At 43.3% G+C, this 25,600-nt stretch overlaps 1 protein-coding gene across 1 annotated transcript in view; it reads right to left on the bottom strand.

The window, feature by feature from the left end:
- Positions 1-224: 224 nt before the first annotated feature.
- The window catches only part of dop1a (DOP1 leucine zipper like protein A), a 160,979-nt gene continuing 135,603 nt past the window's right edge, over positions 225-25,600 (bottom strand). Inside the window, exons 21-26 of the mRNA XM_070891017.1 lie at positions 19,904-20,015; positions 10,166-10,339; positions 7,869-7,994; positions 6,282-6,416; positions 464-519; positions 225-276 (exon numbers count right to left, since the gene is read on the bottom strand). Coding sequence (XP_070747118.1) covers positions 225-276; positions 464-519; positions 6,282-6,416; positions 7,869-7,994; positions 10,166-10,339; positions 19,904-20,015 — 655 coding nt within the window. The remainder of the gene's footprint in view (positions 277-463; positions 520-6,281; positions 6,417-7,868; positions 7,995-10,165; positions 10,340-19,903; positions 20,016-25,600) is intronic.

Genomic DNA, 25,600 nt, shown 5'->3' with positions numbered 1-25,600 from the left:
GTTGTATGAACCACTAGTTTTAAAAACAAGACTTTGGGCTCTGACTGTAGCTGCTACTGAGGTACAGCTAGAGTAATGACGGCAACAGAACCCGTCAGATCCAAACAATTCGTGGCAGAAGCACAGCCACACGCATCGAAGGAACTCTGCTGTTAAAAAAGCCAAAAATATGAAACATTTCTCTGGTGGTTCATTTGTCTTCATCATAGCCAGAGCCAATTTTGTTAAGTCGTTCTTTTATGCACAGCAAAGTCCAGATACATCGCCTTTATTTTGCTGATGAAAGTCGAACACAAATTGCTGATGCACTAAAAGCCTCTTAAACCACTTTATCTTCACGTGGATTTAATCAGATTGGATTAAATTGAAGTCCTGTATCAGGTAAATCAATCTGTACGGTCATAAATTGTGAAGGCGAATGGCCTGGTTAGCAAGCTATATACAGAAACACTAAAGTACATACCTTTGTACATATGCATAGAAAAACTGCAGCATACAAACTTCCAGTGAGAGCTGTTTCTGGAACATAAAACAGTTATAAGACAGATGGTCTAATTATAAATAGAATTTTCTTGCATCACCTTTAAGCCAACACCATGTTTTGATAGCCACATGTCTTTGCCATGTCTGCAGCGCCCTCTGGTGCTCAACTATACACAGGGCTACCCCACTGCAGCAAGTTCAAAACAAGGCAACGTTTAAAAGCAACCAATCCAAAGATTTACTGAGCAATTTAAAACCTGATCTCATTACCCCTGCACCAATTTTTCTTCCTCCCCCCTGAAGACGTGTACTAGGCACTGTGACTGTCAGCGATACACGGCAGTAACTGAATATCACCTATTGTTTCAAAGCCCAATCCCATCTTCACTCAGTGTCCAAACACATGCAATTTCAGCAGGAATTTCTGGACCACAATCAGGATCGGGAGAGCTTGGGACTTTTTCCCCATCCTCCTGGGGACATTAATGCTACTGATGACAAAGCCAGATATCCCAACACAAATGAAGGATCACAGACCCGAAACGTTAACTCTGTTTCTCTCCACAGATATTGCCTGACCTGCCGAGTATTTTCAGTTTTTATTAACCCAGCACTAACGCGGGTTTGAACCTTTGCTTGTATAGCTTAGCTACCTTAGATAAACTCACCGAGCCATCAGGGGACATTAGTTTTCACATTGGTTGGGGATGGGGTGGATATCCTGGAGAGATGCATGTTGGACATTTTGGGGTGTTAAGAGTTAACAGTCGAACGTCTTCGTGTCATGTAGCAATAAACTTTCCAATATAAACAGGATGACCTTGGGAGTGTCGGCTTCTGATATGTGAAGTGCTTGTGTAAGTAAATAATTGTTTGTGGTGATGTCAGCTACGAGTGTTTAAAGTGCAACTTTAGGATAATAAAACAGAGGCAGGGTATTCAATGTGGGTAAGCAGTATCCATTACCTACAGTATGGCAAGATAAAAGTTGATAAAACCTGTTAGTAACTGTTATATCAGGAAGTCTTGTTTAAGGGAAGTAGCTGTGGATAAAACGACTACAAGTGTTTACAAGAATAGTCTGTCTTCAAAGGATTTGGGAATAAATACGTCATGCAGTCTTATCCAGGACATTTACCTTTAATGTTGCCAAAATATGGTGTATAAAGCACATGTTTTTCAGTATTATTTCGGAGGGCTTGAAAGATAGAACTTGAAGCCGAAAAGGCAGTGTGTGTGTACAGATCGGCTGATCACCTGCACTGTGTATCAATAAAGTTAGTTCCATACACTACACTACGAAGTGTGTCGTGGAAAGCTGCTAGTGAACCAGAGGAGGGAGTCTGAATGCGAACAGGATGCGGTGCAAAGTGCTTATTTTGCACCTCACATCTCGCTGTGAACCTCACACACTGGTGTTGTGCTGTGTCGAGCAGAGTGCTCGCTGATTAAATCTCAGTGCTGAATTGTGGACTGCTAAAACCAGAATACAATACTGATGCGAACAATTGGCATAATTAAAAATAATGTACAGGTGCGACGTCCGAAATCCGGAATTCTCAGGACTGAGTCCGTTCCTTTTTTTCTGGATTTCAGACAAGAAGCATGAATAATCTGAAATCTGGAATCCTCGACCAAGTCTGGGGCGGGTTTTGAGCGGCGAGGTCCAAAATCCGGCAAAACTCGAAATCCCGCACGGATTCGGTCGAGGATTCCGTATTTCAGACTTTATTTTCTTGTCTGAAATCCGGAATCCACGACTGAATCCGTGCCGGATTTTGGGTTTTGCCTAAAAAATGTCTGGTTTTCGAACAATAATTCCGGATTCCAGATAACTCCATCAGCTATGCGCAAAATGTCCGGTTTTTGGACAATTCCGGTTTTCAGAGTTCCCGATTCGGGACATTGCACATGTAGTTATGAAAATAGTTCATTCATAACAGTCATACAGACCTTGACTTACATCTGAAAAGTCTGGAATACTATAGCTACATAACATAACTCAGTCACCTGGCTTGCTACAGTAAACATTACTTATACCATTAGTGCCGCCACAAATAAAATCAAAGTAATCAATTTTCCGAGGACAAAATACTTCTAGTTGTCTAATGATGGCAAAGCATTACTATAATATCATGCAAGAACTTCTCTCACCATCAGCACACACAGTGCTGGAGAACACAATGAGGAAGATCTAGAAATATGACATTCCCATGTGGTTTAATACAGTGCTTCAATGCTGGGGACTGCCCATGATGATGAATACAGTAAATTAAAATACAATAAATTATTAAACAGGATGAACATAACTGTGTGTAAGAAATAGAGACAGCACAGGAGTAAAAAAAACTCCATAAAGAAAAAAACCATCATCATCATAGGCAGTCCCTCGGAATCGAGGAAGACTTGCTTCCACTCTAAAAATGAGTCCTTAGGTGGCTGAACAGTCCAATATGAGAACCACAGTCCCTGTCACAGGTGGGACAGATAGTCGTTGAGAGAAGGGGTGGGTGGGACCGGTTTGCCGCACGCTCCTTCCGCTGCCTGCGCTTGATTTCTGCATGCTCTCGGCGACGAGACTCAAGGTGCTCAACGCCCTCCCAGATGCACTTCCTCCACTTAGGGCGGTCTTTGGCCAGGGATTCCCAGGTGTTGGTGGGGATGTTGCACTTTATCAGGGAGGCTTTGAAGGTGTACCTGTAACGTTTCCTCTGCCCACCTTTGGCTAGTTTGCCGTGAAGGAGTTCCGAGTAGAGCGCTTGCTTTGCGAGTCTTGTGTCAGGCATGTGAACAATGTGGCCCGCCCAGCGGAGCTGATCAAGTGTGGTCAGTGCCGGTGGAAAATACAACAGGTGGATGTGTGAGATAAATGCCTGAGAGGTAGGAGGCAGAATAGATACAATTTCTAAAGATGAACCAGGCCGATCAGGTGAGCCAGAAACAATGCACAATGCAGATGAGGCTGAGTACAATCAAGCATTTGTGGAAAGGACAGCCTAAGAGAAATTGCAGAATAGGGAGACAGTGGTGTGCAGAAAATTATTGGAGTCTTGAATCTAACCCATCGATGATCTGTGTTGATAATGCTCCTTCATCCCCACGACCCCCCAAAAAAAAATTCAAAGCCCACAAAATGCAGAGCACCAGTATTAAAAGCCATGCTGTGAAATAATGGCTAACATTCAGGTTAGAAATGAAACAGAACAGAAGCAAAATGCTGCGAATGCTGTAAATCTGAAATTAAAACAGAAAATGCTGGAAATACTCAGCAGGCCAGGCAAAGAAACAGAGTTAATGTTTCAGGTCAGTGACGTTTCATCAGAACTGGAAGAAGTTGGAGATTTAACTGTTTTAAGCAAGTTCAGAGGCAGGGAAAGGAAGGGGGAGGAACGAACAAAAGGGATGGATGAGGGTACAAGGCAAAAGGGGGCGGTGATGGGACAAGTAAAGGGTCTGGAGGAGCTGTAACTGGCCACAGCAGAACCACTGTCCGAAACAATGGAAGCAGTAGCTACGATCTGAAGTTATCGAAATTATCGTCAAGTCCGGAAGGTTGTAAAGTGCCTACTTGCTGTTCCTCGAGCTTGCGTTGAGCTTCAGTGTAGGAGGCCGAGGACGGAGAGGTCAGAGTGGGAGTGGAGCGGAGAATTAAAGTGACAGGCGACCGGAAGCTCGGGGTCACACTTACGGACTGAACAGGTGTTCAGCAAAGTGGTCACCCAATCTACGCTTGGGTCTCCCCAATGTAGAGGAGACCGCATTGTGAGCAGCGAATACAGTATACTAAATTGAAAGAAGTACAAGTAAATCTCTGTTTCACCTGGAAGGAGTGTTTGGGGCCCTGGACAGTGGGAAGGGAGGAGGTAAAAGGGCAATTGTTGCATCTCCTGCGCTTGTACAGGAAGGTGTAGTGGGAAGGGGAGGGGGTGCTGGTGGAGTGGATAGAGGGAACGGTTCCCCTTCGGAATGCTGAAAGAGGAGGGGAGGATGTGTTTGGTGAAGACATTGCACTGGAGGTGACGGGGGATCATCCGGAGGCTAGAGGGGCAACACCTGCCTTTTCAACCCCTCCCTTCGCGCCGTCCAGGGCAGAAAACATTCCATCCAGGTGAAACAACGATTTGCTCTCCCGACGAGGCTCCACAGAAGCTCGAGGGATGTTTCGGTTCGGCACTTTACAACCTTCCAGACTCAACACTGATTTCAGTATCAAATGATAACCCGCGCTCCCATTGTTCCGGACAGTAGGTGCTGGCAATGCTTCTGCTGTGACCATTTACAGTGCCGCGAGACTCACCTTTTGTCTCTATACTGGTCCCAGTACCTTTTGCCTTCCACTATCATTCCTTTTGTCAGTTAGTCTCTCCTGTCTTCCACCCAATCGCAGGCCTCCTCTTTCGTTCTTTCCTCCCCTCCCCCTGTACTTGCTTACAAATTGTTAAATCTCCAACTTCTTCCAGTTCTGATGAAAGGTCATCGGTGTGAAACATTACCTCGGTTTCTCTCTTCATTTATGCAGCCTGCCCTGCTGATTATTTCCAGCGTTTTCTGTTTTAAACAAGAGAACAGTTTGGTTTTGGAATGGGGAATGGAACAACTTCCATTTGTGCAGCATATAAGAAATGCCCCAAGGCGCTTCATAAACAGGTGGAAGGAAAATGGACACCAAACCAAAATGAGAGATTAGAAGGGCTGGCCGATGGCTTGAGGAGGTTTTTAAAGGTAGAGGGAGAGATAGGGATGAGAGATTCAGGTGAAGGATATTTGGTTCGAGAATAACTTGCGAGCAAACCACAGAAACAAAGAGAGAGACAGGACGATGCCTCACAGTTTATGAGAAAACATCTGACAAGGCGAAGCATGAACGATTAATGGGACATCCTGTAACGAGCCGGAATTGGTGTAAAAGACTTCAAGATCATTAGAATTCTCGAACGGAAATGAACATGGGCAAGAGGTTCCTTGATGAGCACAAAAGGAGAAATAAATGATTTGGCTTACGCTGACAAAGATTGCACACTGTGGACATATTATTCAGAAGTTGTATGGTTGCTACTGGTTAGCGATGAAGAGATAGGATAGAATGGCAGTTTGTCATCAGGAGCTAACACAATCTACCTGCCTTCAGAGTGCACATTGAGTCAGAAACAAGACTGACTTGCAATAATATAGCACCTTTCAGGATGTCCCAAAGCGCTTTGCAGCCAATGAACTCCTTTTGAAGTGTAGTCACTGTTGTAATGCAGAAAACGCGGCAGTCAATTTGCGCACAGCAAGCTCCCGCAAAAAGTAATGTGATGATGATCAGATAATCTGTTTTTTTTTTAGCAATGTTGATTGAGGGATAAATATTGGCCAGGACACCGGGGATCATTCCCCTACTCTTATTCAAAATAGTGCCGAGAGATCTTTTACGTCCACCTGAGGGGGCAGATGGGGCTTCGGTTTAACGTCTCATCTGAAAGACGGCAGCTCCGACAATGCAGCACTCCCTTCAGCACTGCGCTGGAGTGTCAGCCTGGATTTATGTGCTCAAGTCCCTGGAGTGGGACTTGAACCCACAAACGTTCTGACTCGGAGGTGAGAGTGCTACCCACTGAGCCACAGCTGACACCAGAGATATATAATATAGATAGTATTTCTTGCATTTATAGTACTGATAATGTGGCTATGACCAATTTCTCACTGAAATTAAAACATGGTAAAAGCAGTGATTCAAACTGAACGTGATCAGCAACACTGTAAAGTAACAGAACAATTAAACTGTACCACACTTTTGGAGTTAACATGCAACATACCTTGTCCTTGGTTGAAGCTGGAGGCTGTTTTAATACTTCCTTCACTGTCTGCATAACAGTCTCAGCCCTCATTACACTGATGGAGCGCACTAGTTCCACCAACAACAACTGTTCAGAGCAGGGCACAGGAATAACCTTCAAATATTAAAGTTACAATTTATTTAATCTTCAAATACTCACATAAATCAGTGACACACAGAAAACCAGTCCCGATATTGATGGCACGACAACCAAAGGAATGGTGTTTGCTGAATGTCACATGCTAAGGAACCCGAGATGCACTAAGATTTGCTCAGAGCTCATGGACTCAAGACATAGATTCATAGAATGATACAACACGGAAGGAGGCTATTCGGCCCATCGTGCCTGATACATTATAACTGAAATGAAATCAGAAAAAAAAACAATGACCAAAGCAACATTATAGACTGGGCCAAACAATGAGGAAATACCTTCGTATCAACATGGCAAATGCCCATCAACGCTGTGCCACATTGTGAACTGTACAAAGAGGCTGGTGTGCATCGTAGCACTTACACAAAAAGGCTCTTCATTCTCTAGAACCAGTTAAACTACAAAGAGAAGGCAGGCGTCTTCTAATAATTGAAACACTTTCCTGCTGTATTTGGCTAATATTTATAAAATATTGATCTGTTTAGATTGGCTCACAAGTGGTGCTAATTTTGAAGCTATCATGTGACTTAGTTGATTTTTCAGGTAGACATCTGGTAAGGTCTCATGTTGACCAGTTGAGAACGTTTGTTTACAGATATCTTGTGTATTTTTCATCAGTTCAAAAAAATCACTACCATTTTAAAATTTACACGAGCATTTCTATTCTGCACTGATCAGCGCTTTAGGTTTAAGTTTTGTTTGCAACAACAGAAGATGCCAAATGGATTAGCCAGTGACAATGCAGGAACCAGTCACAGGCAGAGTGTGTGGTTACTGATTGGCTGACCAGCAATAAAGCGACCACTCACATTAAACAGACTTTAAAAAGTATATTTTACAGGGAAAATCTTGTAAAAACAGGATTTTACAGACGTTTCACCACCATCTAAGGATAAGGGGTAAACCATTTAAGACCGAGATGAGGAGAAACTTCTTCACTCAGAGAGTTGTTAACCTGTGGAATTCTCTACCGCAGAGAGTTGTTGATGCCAGTTTGTTAGATATATTCAATAGGGAGTTAGATGTTGCCCTTACGGCTAAAGGGATCAAGGGGTATGGAGAGAAAGCAGGAATGGGGTACTGAAGTTGAATGATCAGCCGTGATCATATTGAATAGTGGTGCAGGCTCGAAGGGCCGAATGGCCAACTCCTGCACCTATTTTCTATGTTTCTATCCACCTGTACTTGGGTTACTTCAGGACCTCCTTATAAAGACATGACACATTAGGATCCGACTGAATAGCCATGTACAAACTCCACTGCGAAAACCAAGCAGCCACAAACAGAGACTGCCTTTGAGAGAAGCTTGAAGCCCGTCTTGGTTGGAAAATGGCAAAATGTGGTTTCAACAGCACGGACGAGAAAAGTCTCATTCTGCTGCACAGGCTACTCTACAAAGCAACAGAGTCTTACTTTGTTTCTGGTGGTGCTCGTGTTCTCTCTCCTCTCATTCCAGACAAAAGCAATAGCAGCCATGAAGTGTACACCGTGGTTCATGGAGATAGGGCCCAAGAGTTCTAAAATCTGTTGTCGGAGGCTCTAGGCAGGGGGGAAAAGGAACACGGACGTCACTAATACTAGTCAATACAGTGAAACAAATCACAATACTACACCTGAAACAACTGAAAGATCCTGCTTTGCCGAATAGTTAAAATAGATAAGGGAGAACTAGTGGATGTAGTGTATTTGGATTTTCAGAAGGCCTTTGATAAAGTTCCACATAAGAGATTAGTGTGCAAAATTAAAGCACATAGGATTGGGGATAATGTATTGGCATGAATTGAAAATTGGTTAACTGACAGGAAACAAGAGAGTAGGAATAAACAGGTCTTTTTCGGGGTGGCGGGCAGTGACTAGTGGGGTACCACAGGGATCAGTGCTTGGGCCCCAGCTAGTCACAATATATATAGAAATGATTTGGATGAGGGAACCAAATGTAATATTTCCAAGTTTGCTAATGACACAAAACTAGGTGGAATTGTGAGTTGTGAGGAGGATGCAAAGACGCTGCAAGGCGATTTAGATAGGTTGAGTGAGTGGGCAAACACATGATAGATGCAGTATAACGTGGATACATGTAAAGTTATCCACTTTGGTAGGAAAAACATAAGAACAAAGTATTATTTAAATGGTGAAGGCTTGGGAAGTGTCGATGTACAGAGAAACCTGGGTGTCCTTGTACACCAGTCATTGAAAGCAAACATGCAGGTGCAGCAAGCAGTTAGGAAGGCAAATGGTATGTTGGCCTTCATTGCAAAAGGATTTGAGTACAGGAGCAAGGATGTGTTACTACCATTATATAGGGCCTTGGTGAGACCGCACCTGGAGTATTGTGTGCAGTTTTGGTCTCCTTACCTAAGAAAGGATATACTTGCCATAGAGGGAGTGCAGCGAAGGTTCACCAGACTGATTCCTGGGATGGCAGGACTGTCGTATGAGGAGAGATTGGGTCGACTAGGCCTGTATTCACAAGAGTTTAGAAGAATGAGAGGGGATCTCATTGAAACGTGTAAAATTCTGACAGGGTTGGATAGACTGGATGCTGGGAGGATGTTTCCCCCTGGCTGGGAAGTCTAGAACAAGGGGTCACAGTTTCAGGATACGGGATAGGAAATTTAGGACCGAGATGAGGAGAAATTTTTTCACTCAGAGGGTGGTGAACCTGTGGAATTCTCTACCACAGAAGGCTGTGGAGGCCAAGTCACTGAATATATTTAAGAGGGAGATAAGATAGATTTCTAGACACAAAAGGCATCAAGGGGTATGGGGAAAAAGTGGGAATATGGTGTTGAGATAAGAGGATCAGTCATGATCATATTAAATGGTGGTGTAGACTTGAAGATCCGAATGGCCTACTACTGCTCCTATTTTCTATGTTATTTTCTAGGTTCAGTGCTGGGTCCCTTGCTTTTTGTGGTATATATCAATGACTTGGACTTAAATGTTGGGGGGTATGATTAAGAAGTTTGCAGATGACACTAAAATAGGCTGTGTGGTTGATAATGAAGAAGAAATGAACTGGTCAGGTGAGCAGAACAATGGCAAATGGAATTCAATCCGGATAAGTGAGGTAATGCATTTGGAGAGGTGTAACAAGGCAAGTGAATACACATTTAAATGGTACGACACTGAAAAGTGTGGAGGAATAAAGGGACCTTGTCCACAGATCCCTGAAGGTAGCAGGCCAGGTGGATAAGGTGGTTAAGAAGGCAAATGGAATACTTGCTTTTATAAGTCGAGGCATGGAATATAAGAGCAAGGAGGTTATGCTTGAACTGTATAAAAAACTGGTTAGGCTGCAGCTGGAGTACTGCGTGTAGTTCTGGTCACCACATTTCAGGAAGGACGTGATTGCACTGGAAAGGGTACAGAGCAGATTTATAAGAATGTTGGCTGGACTGGAAAAAATTTGGCTATGAGGACAGACTGGAGATGCTGGGTCTGTTTTCTTTGGAACAGAGGAAGCTAAGGGGAACTCATGTGGTGAGTTTACTAAAGGGAAGAGAGAAACACACACAATATATGGTTGCGTGTGGGAGTGAACAGGATCTATACATTTTGTAAAATATAAAGCTAAACCACAGACCTATGTTAGGATCATTTAACTATGTCAACACTTGGTGCAGACACAAGATGGCTTGCTTCTGTTTTGGCTGCATTTTAATTTGTCATGACGGCTATACGTTGGAGACTCTCAACACTTCACCCACCTTTGTGGAACCCAGGTTGACAGTCACAGCAGAGGCAGCTGCGGTTCTCTCGGTTGAGTCCGCAACCTGCAGGATGCCCCACAGCAGGCTCACAGACGACATGATGGTACACAGGATAAAAAGGATTCCATTTCGTGCTTCAGACAAATATTTCTGGTCCACAGTAACCAACAGCTGAAATAGGGAAGACAGGCAATTATCTATTTAACGAAGTAAAAATCTTACATTGGTGCACACTTGCCATTCTAAATTCTTATGCTCACATTTATAGTGGAAACTGCCTGTGCAAACCCATCACGCTGTGACATCCTCTCCTCCCCAGTGGAGGTACTGCAAAACCATCAATGGTGGAAGGGTGTCATTGCAGCACGACATGTTTACAAAGGCAATTTCCATTATAAATGTGGACACGGGAATGTATAATGGAAATATAAAACTGAGGTCAGAGGGTATAGCTTTGAAATGGGAACTGAATTACATCTGCAGACCCTGGTTCAAATAAGCAGCCTCTTATCCCGTGTCACCTGAAGACCACATTTGCTTGCAATGTCACAGGAGGTTGATTAGTTCAATTCATTTTTATTTTAAAGTGAAGCTATGTTATGGGAGGAGACTTTCCAACTTGATTAATCTATGTCCTAAAAGTCTGAAGTAAAAAATATTTAGCTTTGGATCAGAGTCAGTAGATCATGTGGCCAAGTCCACTCCAGAGACAACCACAAAATCTAGGCTGCAGTTCAGTGCAGTACTGAGTGACGGCTGCACTGCCGGAGGTGCTGTCTTTCAGATGAAAGGTTAAACTGATACCATGTCTACCCTTTCAGATGGTGTAAATGAAGAGGACAAAGATGAACCAGGAATAAAAGTTCTCAATTGGGGAAAAGCCAAGTTTGCTAAGCGGAGATGGGATTTAGCCAAAGTGAACTGGAAGTGGTCCCAGCACTGATCTTGTGGAACACCACTCTGAATAGCTACCCTTTACCCTACTCTCTGCTTTCTGTCTTGAAGCCAGCTAGTTATCCATTCTGCTACTTGTCCCCTGACTCCGCGTGCTCTGACATTATTCATTGGTCTATTGTGTGGGACCTTAATCAAAGGCCTTTTGAAAATCTACTGCATTACCCTTGTCTACGCTCTGTTACCTCTTCAAAAAATATTTTGCTTTTATATTCTTCCTCCCAAAGTGGATAATCTCACATTTTCCCACATTATACTCCATCTGCCAAATTTTTGCCCACACACTTAAACTGTCTATATCCCTTTCAGACTCTTTGTGTCCTCCTCATAACTTACTTTCCTATCTATCTTTGTATCATCAGCAAAGTTGGCTACAATACACTCAAGTCCCTTCATCCAAGTCATTAATACAGATTGTAAATAGTTGAGGCCCCAGCACTGATCCCTGTGGCACCCCACTAGTTACAGTTTGTCAACCTAAAAATGATCCATTTATCCTGACTCTGTTTTCTGTTAGTTTGCCAATCTTCTATCCACGCTAATATATTACCCCCAACACTGTGAGCTCTTACCTTGTGCAGTAACCTTTTATGTGGAACCTTATTGAATGCCTTTTGGAAATCCAATTACACTACATCTACTGGTGCCCCTTCATCCACACTGCTCGTTACATCCTTAAAGAACTCTAATAAATTTGTCAAACCTTTCATAAAATCATGTTGACCCTGTTTGATTGTATTACGATTTTCTAAATATCCTGCTACTACTTCCTTAATGATGGATTCCAGTGTCGGAACAGTGGGAGGCATTCAAGGAGGAGATCCGGAAGGTTCAGACCAAACATGTGCCCTTAAAGAAAAAGGTTGGGAAAAATAATTCTAGAGCCCCCTGGGTATCTAGGGACTTACAGGGGAGGATTAAGAAGAAAAGGGACGCTTATGTCATATACCAATGGTGAAATATTTTAGAATCTTGAGGAATATAGAAAGTTAAGAGGCAAAATTAAAAAGGATATCAGGAATGTTAAGAGAGAGCACGATAAATTCTTGGCCAGTAAAATTAAGGAAAACCCTAAGATGTTCTATAAATATATTAAGAGTAAGAGGGTAATTAAAGAAAGGGTAGGGCCTATTAGAGACCATGAGGGTAATCTTTGTGTGGAGGCGGAAGATGTTAGTAGAGTTCTGAACGAATACTTTGCATCTGTTTTCACAAAGGATAGGGGTAATGCAGATACTGCTATCGAGGAGGAGTGTGATGTTCTGAATGAAATAAATATAGTGAGAGAGTAAGTATTAAGGGGTTTAACAGCTTTGAAAGTAGATAAGTCCCCAGGCCCTGATGAAATGCATCCCAGGCTGTTGAACGAAGTAAATGAGGAAATAGCAGAGGCCTTGACCATCATTTTTCTGTCCTCTTTGGATATGGGCACGGTACCACAGGATTGGAGGACTGCTAATGTAGTACCCTTGTTTAAGAAGGGAAAAAGGGATAGGCCGAGTAATTACAGGCCTGTTAGTCTAACCTCACTGGTGGGAAAATTATTGGAAAAAATCCTGAAAGACAGGATAAATCTGCATTTGGATAGGCAAGGATTAATTAGGGACAGTCAGCACGGATGTGTTAAGGAAAGATCGTGTTTGACTAACCTGATTGAATTTTTTGAGGAGGTATCAAGAGGGTTGATGAGGGTAGTGCATACGATGTAATGTATATGGAATTTAGCAAGGCTTCTGATAAGGTCCCGCATGGTAGACTGCTCATGAAGGTTAAAGCCCATGGGATCCAGGGCAAAGTGGCAAGTTGGAGCCAAAATTGGCTTGAAGGTACGAAGCAAAGGGTAATGATTGATGGATGTTTTTGTGACTGGAAGGATGTTTCCAGTGGGGTTTCACAGGGCTCAGTACTGGGACCCTTGCTTTTTGTGCTTTATATCAACGATTTAGATTTGAATATAGGGAGTATGATTAAGAAGTTTGCAGACAACACTAAAATTGGCTGTGTGGTTGATAATGAAGAGGAAAGTCATGAGCTGCAGGAGGATATCAATCTAAGAACAGTGGCAAATGGAATTTAATTCAGAGACGTGTGAAGTTATGCACTTTGGGAGGGTTAATAAGGAAAGGGTATACACATTAAGTGATAGACCACTTAATAGTGTAGATGAACAAAAGGACCTTGGAGTGCTTGTCCACAGATCCCTGAAAGTAGGTCAGGTGAATAAGGTGGTTAAGAAGGCATACAGAATGCTTGCCTTTATTGGCCGAGGCATAGAATATAAGAGCAGGGAGGTTATGCTTAAATTGTATAATATTTTGGTTAGGCCACAGCTGGAGTACTGCTTGCAGTTCTGGTCGCCGTATTATAGGAAAGACGTGATTGCACTAGAGAGGGTGCAGAGATTTATGAGGAAGCTGCCTGGAATGGAGAATCTTAGCTATGAGGACAGATTGGATAGGCTGGGTTTGTTCTCATTGGAACAGAGGAGGTTGAGAGGAGACCTCAGCGATGTGTACAAAATATTGCAGGGCCTGGATAGTAAGGGTCTAGTTCCATTGGTGGAGGGGCTATTACGAGGGGGCATATTTTTAAGATGGTTGGTGGAAGGGTTAGAGGGGATTTGAGGGGGGGCATTCTTTATGCAGAGAGTTGTGGGGATCTGGAACTCGCTGCCTGAAAGAGTGGTGGATGCAGAAACCCTCACCTCTTTTAAGAGATGGTTGGATGGGCACTTAAGGTGGGGTTACAGACCTAGAGCTGGTAATTGGGATTAGATTGGATGACCTTTTGTTGGACGAAGCAGATATAATGGTAAGTACTGCAGGGAATAGAATACGGCCAGGGTGATCTCCGAGACTAGTTTCGATCGCCTGGATGGGGTCGGAGAGGAATTTTCCCAGGTTTTTTTTCTCTCTAAATTGGCCTGGGTTTTTATCTCCCCCAGGAGATCACAAGGCTCCGGTTGGGATGGAGTGTAGATGTTTTTAGTATAAGGAGTGTCGCAGCTGTGGTGAGGCGGATTGGTTGGGCTGGGTGCTCTTTGCCTTTCCGACATTGTTCATAGGTTTATATGTAACCTTTAGGGATGCTGGCCAAGGGCTGTGCGGCTCTGTGTCGGCCGGCGCGGACACAATGGGCCGAAATGGCCTCCTTCTGCGCTGTAAACCTCTATGTTTCTATTTTCCCAATGACAGACGTTAGGCTAACTGTCCTGTCAGTTTACTGCTTTTTGTCTCCCTCCTTTGCTGAATAGGGACATTACATTTGCGGTTTTCCAATACGCTGGGACCCTTCCAGAATCCAGGGAACTTTGGTAGATTACAACCAATGCATCCAACTATCTCTGCAGCCACTTCTTCTAAGACTCAAGGATGCAAGCCATCAGATCCAGGGGTCTTGTCAGCCTTTAGTTTGCCTAATGATAATGATTGTTTAAATTTCCTCCCTCCCTTTTGTCCCCTGATTTTCTACTATTATTGGGATGCTTTTAGTGTCTTCTACCGTAAAGACATACTAAATATTTCTTTAATGTCTCTGCCATTTCCCTGTTTCCCATGGTTAATTCCCCAGTCTCATCCTCTAAGGGACCAACATTTACTTTAGCTACTCTCTTCCTTTGTATATACTTGTAGAAGCTCTTATTGTCTGTTTTTACATTTCTTGTTAGTTTAATCTCAATCTATTTTCTCCCCCTTTGTTATTTTTTTTAGTTATCCTTTGCTGATTTCTAAAATTTTCCCAATCATCTGGCCTACCACTAATCTTCGCAACATTGTATGCCTTTTCCCTCAATTTGATGCTATCCTTAACTTCCTTAATTAGCTACGGATAGTTCCTCGTTCTCGTAGAGTCTTTCTCAATGGATTATATCTTTGTTGAGAATTATGAAATATCTCCTTAAATGTCTGCCACTGCTCATCTACCATCTTACCTTTCAATCTATTTTCCCAGTCCACTTTAGCCAACTCTGTCTTCATATCTTTGCAATTGCTCAAACTGAATGTGAAATTCTAGCATGCTATGACCACTCTTCCCGAGAGGATCCTTTACTATGAGATCATTAATTAATCCTATCTCATTACACATTACCAGATCAAAAATAGCCTGCTCAATGGTTGGTTCCACAATATATTGTTCTAAGAAACCATCCTGAATACACTCTGTGAACTCGTCCTCAAGGCTACCTTTGCCAATTTAATTTGTCCAATCTAAATGAAGATTAGTCGCCCACGATTATCGCATTCTCTTACAAGCCCCCATTATTTCTTGATTTATACTCTGTCCTGCAGTGTAGCTACTGTTAGGGGGCCTATAGACTACTGCCACCAGTGACTCCTCTTCTTTGCTATTTCTTATCTCCACCCAAATTGATTCTACATCTTGACCTTCCAAGTCAAGATCATTTCTCACTACTCTACTGATCTCATCTTTTATTAACAGAGCTACCCCACTTCCTTTTCCTTTATGCCTATTCTTCCGAAATGTCAAGTACCCTTGAATATTCAGTTCCCAGCCATGGTCACCTTGCAACCACGTCTCTGGAATGGTTATCAGATCATACCCATTTATTTCTATTTGTACCACTAGTTCATCTATCTTGTTACGAATGCTGCGTGCATTCAGATAAAGAGCCTTTAATTTTGTCTTTTTACCATTTTTCCCAACTCTGACCCTATTTGCTTGTACATTCTTATGTTTGTACACACTGTCCGTTCCTGTCAGACTTTGGTTATCATTACCCCTATCGCTACTCTGCACTATTGCCATGTCCTTTCTCTTCAACCTTTCTAAAAAGTTGAAGCTTCTCCACCCCCTTACTATTTGGTTTAAAGCCCAGTCTACAGCCCTAGTTATTCGATTCACCAGGACATTAGTCCCAGCCCTGTTTAAATGAAGCCCGTCCCGACGGAACAGCTCCCTCTTATCCCAGTACTGGTGCCAGTGCCCCATGAATTAAAACCCATTTCTCCCACACCAATCTTTGAGCTACGTGTTTAACTCTGATCTTATTGACATTATGCCAATTTGCTCGTGGCTCAGGTAGTAATCCAGAGATTATTACCTTTATGGTTCTGCTTTTTAATTTAGCTCCTCGCTGCTTAAACTCCTTCTTTCTTTGTCTTACCCATGTCGTTGGTACCTACAGGACCACGGCCACCAGATCTTTCTCCACCCACTCCAAGTTCCTCTCCAGCCCTGAGGAGATGTCTTTAACCCTGGCACCGGGCAGACAACACAGCCTTTGGGACTCATGCTCTCGGCTGCAGAGAACTGTATCTATCCCCTTAATGATGCTGTCCCCTACCACAACCACATTACTTTTTACTTCCCCAACTTGAATGGCCCCCTGTACCACGGTGCTTTGGTCACTTTGCTCATTCTCCCTGCAGTCCCTGCTCTCGTCCACACAGGTTGCAAGAACGTCATACCTGTTGGGACAAGTGAAAGGGCCGAGGCTCCTCCAGTGCTACCTTCTGAATCCCTATATCTGCCTCCAGTAAAGTGGACAAAGGAGAACCAGTTGATGTGGTATATTTGGACTTTCAGAAGGCTTTCGACAAGGTCCCACACAAGAGATTAATGTGCAAAGTTAAAGCACATGGGATTGGGGGTAGTGTGCTGACGTGGATTGAGAACTGGTTGTCAGACAGGAAGCAAAGAGTAGGAGTAAACGGGTACTTTTCAGAATGGCAGGCAGTGACTAGTGGCGTGCCGCAAGGTTCTGTGCTGGGGCCCCAGCTGTTTACATTGTACATTAATGATTTAGACGAGGGGATTAAATGCAGTATCTCCAAATTTGCGGATGATACTAAGTTGGGTGGCAGTGTGAGCTGCGAGGAGGATGCTATTAGGCTGCAGAGTGACTTGGATAGGTTAGGTGAGTGGGCAAATGCATGGCAGATGAAGTATAATGTGGATAAATGTGAGGTTATCCACTTTGGTGGTAAAAACAGAGAGACAGACTATTATCTGAATGGTGACAGATTAGGAAAAGGGAAGGTGCAACGAGACCTGGGTGTCATGGTACATCAGTCATTGAAGGTTGGCATGCAGGTACAGCAGGCGGTTAAGAAAGCAAATGGCATGTTGGCCTTCATAGCGAGGGGATTTGAATACAGGGGCAGGGAGGTGTTGCTACAGTTGTACAGGGCCTTGGTGAGGCCACACCTGGAGTATTGTGTACAGTTTTGGTCTCCTAACTTGAGGAAGGACATTCTTGCTATTGAGGGAGTGCAGCGAAGGTTCACCAGACTGATTCCCGGGATGGCGGGACTGACCTATCAAGAAAGATTGGATCAATTGGGCTTGTATTCACTGGAGTTCAGAAGAATGAGAGGGGACCTCATAGAAACGTTTAAAATTCTGACGGGTTTAGACAGGTTAGATGCAGAAAGAATGTTCCCAATGTTGGGGAAGTCCAGAACCAGGGGTCACAGTCTGAGGATAAGGGGTAAGCCATTTAGGACCGAGATGAGGAGAAACTTCTTCACCCAGAGAGTGGTGAACCTGTGGAATTCTCTACCACAGAAAGTAGTTGAGGCCAATTCACTAAATATATTCAAAAGGGAGTTAGATGAAGTCCTTACTACTCGGGGGATCAAGGGTTATGGCGAGAAAGCAGGAAGGGGGTACTGAAGTTTCATGTTCAGCCATGAACTCATTGAATGGCGGTGCAGGCTAGAAGGGCTGAATGGCCTGCTCCTGCACCTATTTTCTATGTTTCTATGTTTCTATGCCTCACTCATAGTCACACCCTTCTGTTCCTGAACACGAACCAAATCTGAAGTACTTAACCCACAAAGTGTCCAGGTAACTTTCTCCATCCCTGATGCATCGCAGTGTCCGAAGCTCAGACTCCAGCTCATCAACTCTGAGCGAAAGTTCCTTGAGCTGCAGACACTTACTGCAGATGTGGTCGCCATGGATCACACTGGTGTCCACCAGCTCCCACATGCTACAGCCGCAACACATCGCCTGCCCTGCCATCTCTAGTGTATTTTATTTAAGTAATTAGGTTTTCAAGTTTTAAAATATCACTCAATTGTCTATTTATAGTCTTTAATCTAGGTAATAACCTTGTTTAATTTATTACATTTAGTTATGTGCTTTAGGTCTTTCCTGTAACTTATTGTTAATGTTCTGAATATTAAGATCATTGCTGTGATCTCACGTCGATTTTCACAGCACCACAGCACTGAGACAATAACTCAGGTTGACATGAAAGAGCTGGTTGCAGAATGCTGCGTTTGAATTTAAACAAAATTTTATTTAAAAAAAATGTTGCTCTCTGTCAACTATTGAGACACGAAATGAGAAATGTCGTTGGATTAGCATCAGGTAGGGCAGCATATATTGTTAAAATAAAACTTTTTTACTAACGTGTGAATTTTTGTGCTGATAGATGGAACCCACCAATGTGCCTCAGCCCCAGCTTCAGAACCACCTCTAACACCAGCCATCCTCTGAGTGAGACACCCAATTTAGAGCCAGTTAGCCTTAAATGAGGAGAGGTTTTGTGCTATGAGCCTGGACATCAATGCTGTCAAAATTCATGTGAGTCAACAAGGAACAGGACACTCCATCAGTCTGGGCTGGGTTTGGACCCAGAGTCTGATCCACTGTTTTAGCCACTTCCGTGAATTGAATTCAGCGTCATTCCTGAGCATCCAGATGTTCACATTACTCACGTAATTTAAACACCGTGATTGAAATATGCCAATTAAGGCATTTATTATGATTCTATTAAGAAAAGGAAAGATAGCCAACAAATTTAAATAACCCAAATGTGGCTCAGTTGGTAGCACCAATGCCTCGGAGTCAGAAGGTAGCGAGTTCAAGTCCTACTCCAGGGACTTGAGCACAAAAATCTAGGCTGGTGCTCATAATGCAGTACTGCGGGAGTGCTGCACTGTTGGAGGTGCCGTCTTTGGAATGAGACGTTAAACCATCTCAGGTGGATGTAACAGATCCTATGGTACTATTTCGAAGAAGAGCAAGGGAGTTTATCCCTGGTGTCCTGACCAACATCACTAAATCAACATCGCTATAACAGATGATCTGGCCGTTATCACATTGCTGCTTGCTGGAGCTTGCTGTGGGCAAATTGGTTGCCGCGTTTCCTACATTACAACAGTGACTGCACTCCAAAAGTACTTCATTGGCTGTAAGAGGTCCGGTGGTCGCGAAAGGCGCTATATAAATCCAAGTCTTTCTTTCTTTTGATTGAGTTTTGGCTCACTCCTCCATGGAGTATTCATTTAATTAAGCAAGCCGTACAAACTTGAAGAAATTAAGTTGTTTGGTTCCCACACAGAAATTGGTTTTGTACAGGAGCACAAAAATCAATCAATAATACAAAGTAGGAACAGAAATGCATCAAGCTGGAATCTGTGCAAATGATGGGCTGCATTGGGCCCAAAAGGGTGGCAAAGAAAATATTTTAGTTAATTGGCTACCAAAATAAGGCTGTGGCAGCCAAACTTTGTATAGAGGCAAGTAAAGATTGAGAGAGAGAAAAAAATGTCCCGGTTGACCATTCCTCGTTCAGTCTGCATTGGTTTATCATTCGGTTCACTGCTATTCTAATATTGTCATTTGCTTTCCCTCCATCTCCTGCTGTATTTTTCTGGCTCCCTCTTTTCCTGTCTTGTTTCCTTCCTTTTATTTTTAAATCCCAATCTCTGTCGTCCCATTTCATTTTTCTCTATTTTGTGCAATGCTACCATTTCTTTATTTATTTTGGTGCTTACAAAAAGCCCAGTAATTGAATGTGCAACTCACCTGGTGGTATTGTATGGAAGGGTCTAACAGACAGTAGTGAATAATTGTGGTCATTCCTTCAAGGAGGGTGAGAATCATATCTGGGGCAATGCTCACAGCCATCCAAGTGGGCCTTCGGAAAACCAGAAAAAGTAGATTATTGTGGGCTCGCACATTGAAAACACCGAGAAAAACACTGCGACCAATAAAATAAATGATAAGCTTGAATCAGCATCAGATTACAGTGAGGTTTTTGTATGACACTGCATTGACTGACAGGATTTAGGTCGCTGCTCAAGTTTTATCTCCAGTCCAAATGATTGTATATTTTAAAAATAGTTTTTGTTTTTAAAAGATTAATTTAGAATGCTCATGCGTGCACACTCTAGCGCACATGTGCAGAGGTCCCGGCACTGTTTTCAGCGCCGGGACCTGGCTCCACCCCGAATCCAGTGGCCAGGCTACGCCACCATCGAGGAGAGGCTGGGGAGCGGCCAAACTTGGCCCGAAGATTTTTGGAGCACTTCGAGGCAGACAAAAGCGGCGCACCTCTGGTAAATGCGCCAGAAATCTGTACTGGCCAAATTCTACCCCTATATCCCCATTGTGTTGAAATCAAGACCCATCGCCAGGGAAGTGTTTTTTTCATGGGCCACATTTGTAAAAGTTTGCTCCCTCTACTTCTCTTCCCGGCCCCCGGCCCCCTCCGACTTTGTAGAACATACTCTATGCAACAAAAACATACGTTCCTACTCTCCTTTTCTAAACTGAGTTTTTGGCAGGACTCCGGTGGACAGCCTCAACTCCCTCAGTTTTCAATTGGTTTCACAATCCAAAGACTTTTAAAACCCAGGGAGTGCGTCAAAGGGGTTGGAAAGTGATCACCTAGTCATAATCTCTTAATTTACTTTATCTTCTCTGACTTTTCAACCTTGATGGTATCCTGCACTTATGGGCCTTAACCAGTAACTAAATCTCAATTAAAATATAAACCTTCTAACATAAGAACATAAGAAATAGGAGCAGGAGTAGACCATTTCGTCCCTCGAGCCTGCTCCGCCATTCAATAAGATCATGGCTGAACTGATCATGGACTCAGCTCCACTTCCCTGCCTGCTCCCCATAACCCTTTACTCCCTTATCGCTCAAAAATCTGTCTATCTCCGCCTTAAATATATTCAATGACCCAGCCTCCACAGCTCACTGGGGCAGAGAATTCCACAGAGATTTACAACCCTCCGAGAGAAGAAATTCCTCCTCATCTCAGTTTTAAATGGGCGGCCTCTTATTCTGAGACTATGTCCCCTAGTTTTAGTTTCCTCTATGAGTGGAAATATCCTCTCTGCATCCACTTTGTCGAGTCCCCTCATTATCTTACATATTTCGATAAGATCACCTGTCATTCTTCTGAACTCCAATGAGTATAGGCCCTACGTACTCAACCTATCTTCATAAGTCAACCCCCTCATCTCCGGAATCAACCTAGTGAACCTTCTCTGAACAGCTTCCAATGCAAGTATATCCTTCCTTAAATATGGAGACCAAAACTGTATACAGTACTCTAGGTGTGGCCTTACCAATACCTAGTTGTAGCAGGACTTCTCTGCTTTTATACTCTATCCCCCTTGCAATAAAGGCCAACAATTCCATTTGCCTTCCTGATTACTTGCTGTACCTGTATACTAATTTTTTGAGTTTCATGCACAAGGGCCCTCAGGTTCCTCTGTACGGTAACACTTTAAATGGAGAAAAATTGCAAATTGTAATTTGCTTTTCTATTTTTTCTGCCAAAGTGGATAACCTCACATTTTCCCACATTATACTCCATCTGCCAAATTTTGCCCACTCACTTAGCCTGTCTATATCCCTTTGCAGATTTTGTGTGTCCTCATCACAATTTGCTTTCCCACCCATCTTTGTATCATCAGCAAACTTGGCTACATTACACTCGGTCCCTTCATCCAAGTCATTAATATAGATTGTAAATAGTTGAGGACCCAGCACTGATCCCTGCGGCACCCCACTAGTCAGTTTGCCAACCGGAAAATGAACCATTTATCCCAACTGTGTTTTCTGTTAGTTAGCCAATCCTCTATCCATGCTAATATATTACCCCCAACTCCGTGAACTTTTATCTTGTGCAGTAACCTTTTATGTGGCACCTTGTCAAATGCCTTCTGGAAGTCCAAATACACCACATCCACTGGTTCCCCTTTATCTACCCTGTTCGTTACATCCTCAAAGAATTCCAGCAACTTTATCAAACACGATTTCCCTTTCATAAAACCATGCTGACTCTGCTTGATTGAATTATGCTTTTCCAAATGTCCCGCTACTGCTTCCTTAATAATGGATTCCAGCATTTTCCCAATGACAGATGTTAGGCTAACCGCGGTCTATAGTTTGCTGCTTTTCGTCTGCCTCCTTTTTTAAATAGGGCGTCACATTTGCGGTTTTCCAATCCGCTGGGACCGCCCCAGAATCCAGGGAATTTTGGTAGATTACAACCAATGCATCCACTATCTCTGCAGCCACCTTTTTTAAGACTCTAGGATGTAAGCCATAAGGTCCAGAGGACTTGTCCGCCTATAGTCCCATTATTTTACCAAGTACTAATTCATTAGTGATAGTGATTGTACAGGGAGGAAGTTCTTCCCTCCCTATTGATTATCCACTATTGGTATGTTTTTAGTGTCTTCTACCGCGAAGACCGATACAAAATATTTGTTCAAAGTCTCTGCCATTTCCCTGTTCTCCATTATTAATTCCCCAGTCTCATCCTCTAGGGGACCAACATTTGCTTTAGCCATTCTTTTCCTTTTCATGTACCTGTAGAAACTCGTACACTGTTTTTATATTTTGTGCTAGTTCTGTTCCACGAACAGAAAATTCAAGTAGTATTTCACATCACTTGCTCATTAAATCTATTCACATCAGCTTAGTACTTTTCATTACTTCATGTTAGTATATGTCTGACCATATTTGGAAAGCAACATTACAGAACCAATTTTTGCATGGTCAGTACACTGCGGTAATATTTATCCGTGCACCCCCAGCCTCTCCACTCTCACAATGCAGCGGTTTCAGCAGGTTCGTGGGCACCCGGCGTACTGTTACAGCTTCGCTGTTTTTAGAAAGTGCTTCAGCGATAGGGAGGGAGTTCCGTTGGATGTGAGAAGAAACACTTCCCATAGTTAAAATACGATCAAACCATGGCTCTGACAGAAAGCTCAGGAGTGATATTATCTCCAACGCCCTCCTTGCCCAATGACAAACTCTAAATGGTCCAAAACTCAACTCACCGCACACACTTCACCACATCACCCACATTGCTGAAGCTGCTTCCCCCCTGCCCCTGGAACCCACCATCTCCTTTCTATCAAACAATTATTTTCCCTTCCACACTACCAGTGCCAACCTTTGACACACTCCCTGACTGGATCCAACAAAAAGGCCTCTGTCTCACTTCTGATCTCCCATTCTCCATTACATCCTCTCCTGTTTTCCAATTGGGCCAATACAGTTATGGTTGTGTTAGTTTTCTTGGTCCTTCTGAATACGAGATACATCTACACACTCTTCCTTCTGCTTGTATCGTCCCTATTCTGAAAACAAACTTATCTCCGCATCAGCCACTCTAACTAATGCTTTCCCAGGACCGTGTTATGTGGAGCTTCACGCCTGTGCACATTCTTCACCTGCTCATGGGTGGCCTTCTGCTTCTTGTAACTTCTTGTTAACAACTGCTGGCACAAAACAACGAGAAGAGACACTCAACAACAGGGGACCCAACCTTTAGGATAACATTTGCAAATTCCCGACCACCCTCAACTGTTGTGATCAGACCTCCAGAAATACATCCAAAGAGTTAGCAACCCGACTAGTAGAAGATCACCTACAATCAATCTATTGTTCTGATTGTTCCCTCAGACCAATGAGTGAGTTGGCTGTTACAAAAAACAGTCAGAGCCATTATCTGGGATGTGCACATCTCTGTTTACCAGACTTGCAGATGGAAAGCTGCACGGCCTGTATCAGAGATCCTGACTGATTTCATTGATTGTGAATACTTGTCTATTGTCTTGTCGGGGCCATAAAAGGAGCGGCGTGCGGTCCCTGGACAGTGTGGAGGCCCCGACCTGTGAGAGGCCATCAGCGGCAGGTCGGGGCCATAAAAGAAGCCACGAGCAGCGGTCCCACAGCGTGGCGGCAAGGTACAGCGCGAGCTGGTGCAGGAGGGCGATGGCAGCAAAGAGGGACGTCATCAAGGTCCAAGTCGATGATTTGGAGCGTGGGCAGGTACAGCAGGAGCGGCGAGGTCGGGGCGAAGGAGCTGTGAGAGACTGTAGAGGGATGTGATCGGGGCCCAGGCGAAGCACGAGTTCAGGGCCAGAAGAGGCAAGGGCCCAGGGGCAGCATGGGCCAGCCCACACTGCGATATGTGTGCACATATGTGTATATCCTTGCCAAGACCTAGCTGTGTCAAGCCCGTGTGGTGGCTGGTGTGCAACGGCCACCACACGTTAAAAAAATCCACGCACAGGCATCTTCCACCCTTCAATATGTAGTTCGGGATCTGGAATATTACGTCCTTCATTGAAACACCTGTGAACTCATCCCTTTTTAGCGTGGAAGCAAGTCATCCTCGCTTCGAGGGACTGCCTATGATGATGATGATTGTCTTATCGCATGGATTGAAATGGAGCGGCGGGGGGGGGGGGGAAAGAGAGAGCGGAAGAGAGAGAGATTATATTAAAAAAAACTGGAGGATGGACTATTTCACAATGTACCACTACAGGCCAGAAACTACCAAAGGACTCCATGGGATTCAGTTCGAATGTAAAGCCTTCCATCACAGACATACGACATGAACTGCTCAGACTTCTTAACCTTTTTTGGAACATTTTTAAAGTTAGTCAGAAATCAAGCATTGATTCCCTTGGGCTGAGTCAGCTTGTTTCTATTATTTTCTTTTTGTTATTTCTGTCTCTTAATAAAAATTAATTTGTAATTTTCATCCTGAATTATATGGTGTTATTTACCAATAATTTGAGAGTTCGGGTATTTTGGAGATAACCAAGTTTGGCTCCAGTTTACATACTAATGGGACAATGGGTCAAGTGTTCATACTGCAACTTAGATACTTCGCGCAGGTCACATTTCAATTTATATGAAATATGTGCTAGCCTGCCAAAGATGGTTTTTGTGTTGCGAGAGTACCAGGGAGAGCTCAAATCACAGTGTCACTATTGAACAGCTGCATAAGGATATCACAACTGAAAATTCACTGAGAGAAATCATTGTAATCTGAAATCAACAGAGAGCGAGAACTCATCAGGGAATTCTCCTTGATGCATGTCAATATAAATTCAACAGCCCTAAATGTTACTTGCTAACAGGAACTTGTCCAGTCTCTTATTCCAAACACCTTTGTTGCTAGTTTGCTACTCATGTTACTGAAAAGAAAGGATAGCCATTTCCCCATTGTCATCCTTAATTTGTAAGTATCGCCATTTATTCTTGTATGCTATACCCAGCAGGGGGGTTGAAAAACACATCCTGCAAAAACCTCAGTCTTAAATGCATGTTTCCAATGTGTTCCCGGGCTCCATCCCCTCAGTTCTGGAATTAATCTGGTAACTTTCTTCTACAGGCCATTGAAATTAATAAACACATGCAAACAGGGTGAGCTACCATAGTAATAACATTCACTTCATT

The sequence above is a fragment of the Pristiophorus japonicus genome, chromosome 9, assembly GCF_044704955.1.
Source record: "Pristiophorus japonicus isolate sPriJap1 chromosome 9, sPriJap1.hap1, whole genome shotgun sequence".
Lineage (NCBI taxonomy): Eukaryota > Metazoa > Chordata > Chondrichthyes > Pristiophoridae > Pristiophorus > Pristiophorus japonicus.
This window is presented reverse-complemented; position numbering and strand designations above follow the sequence as displayed.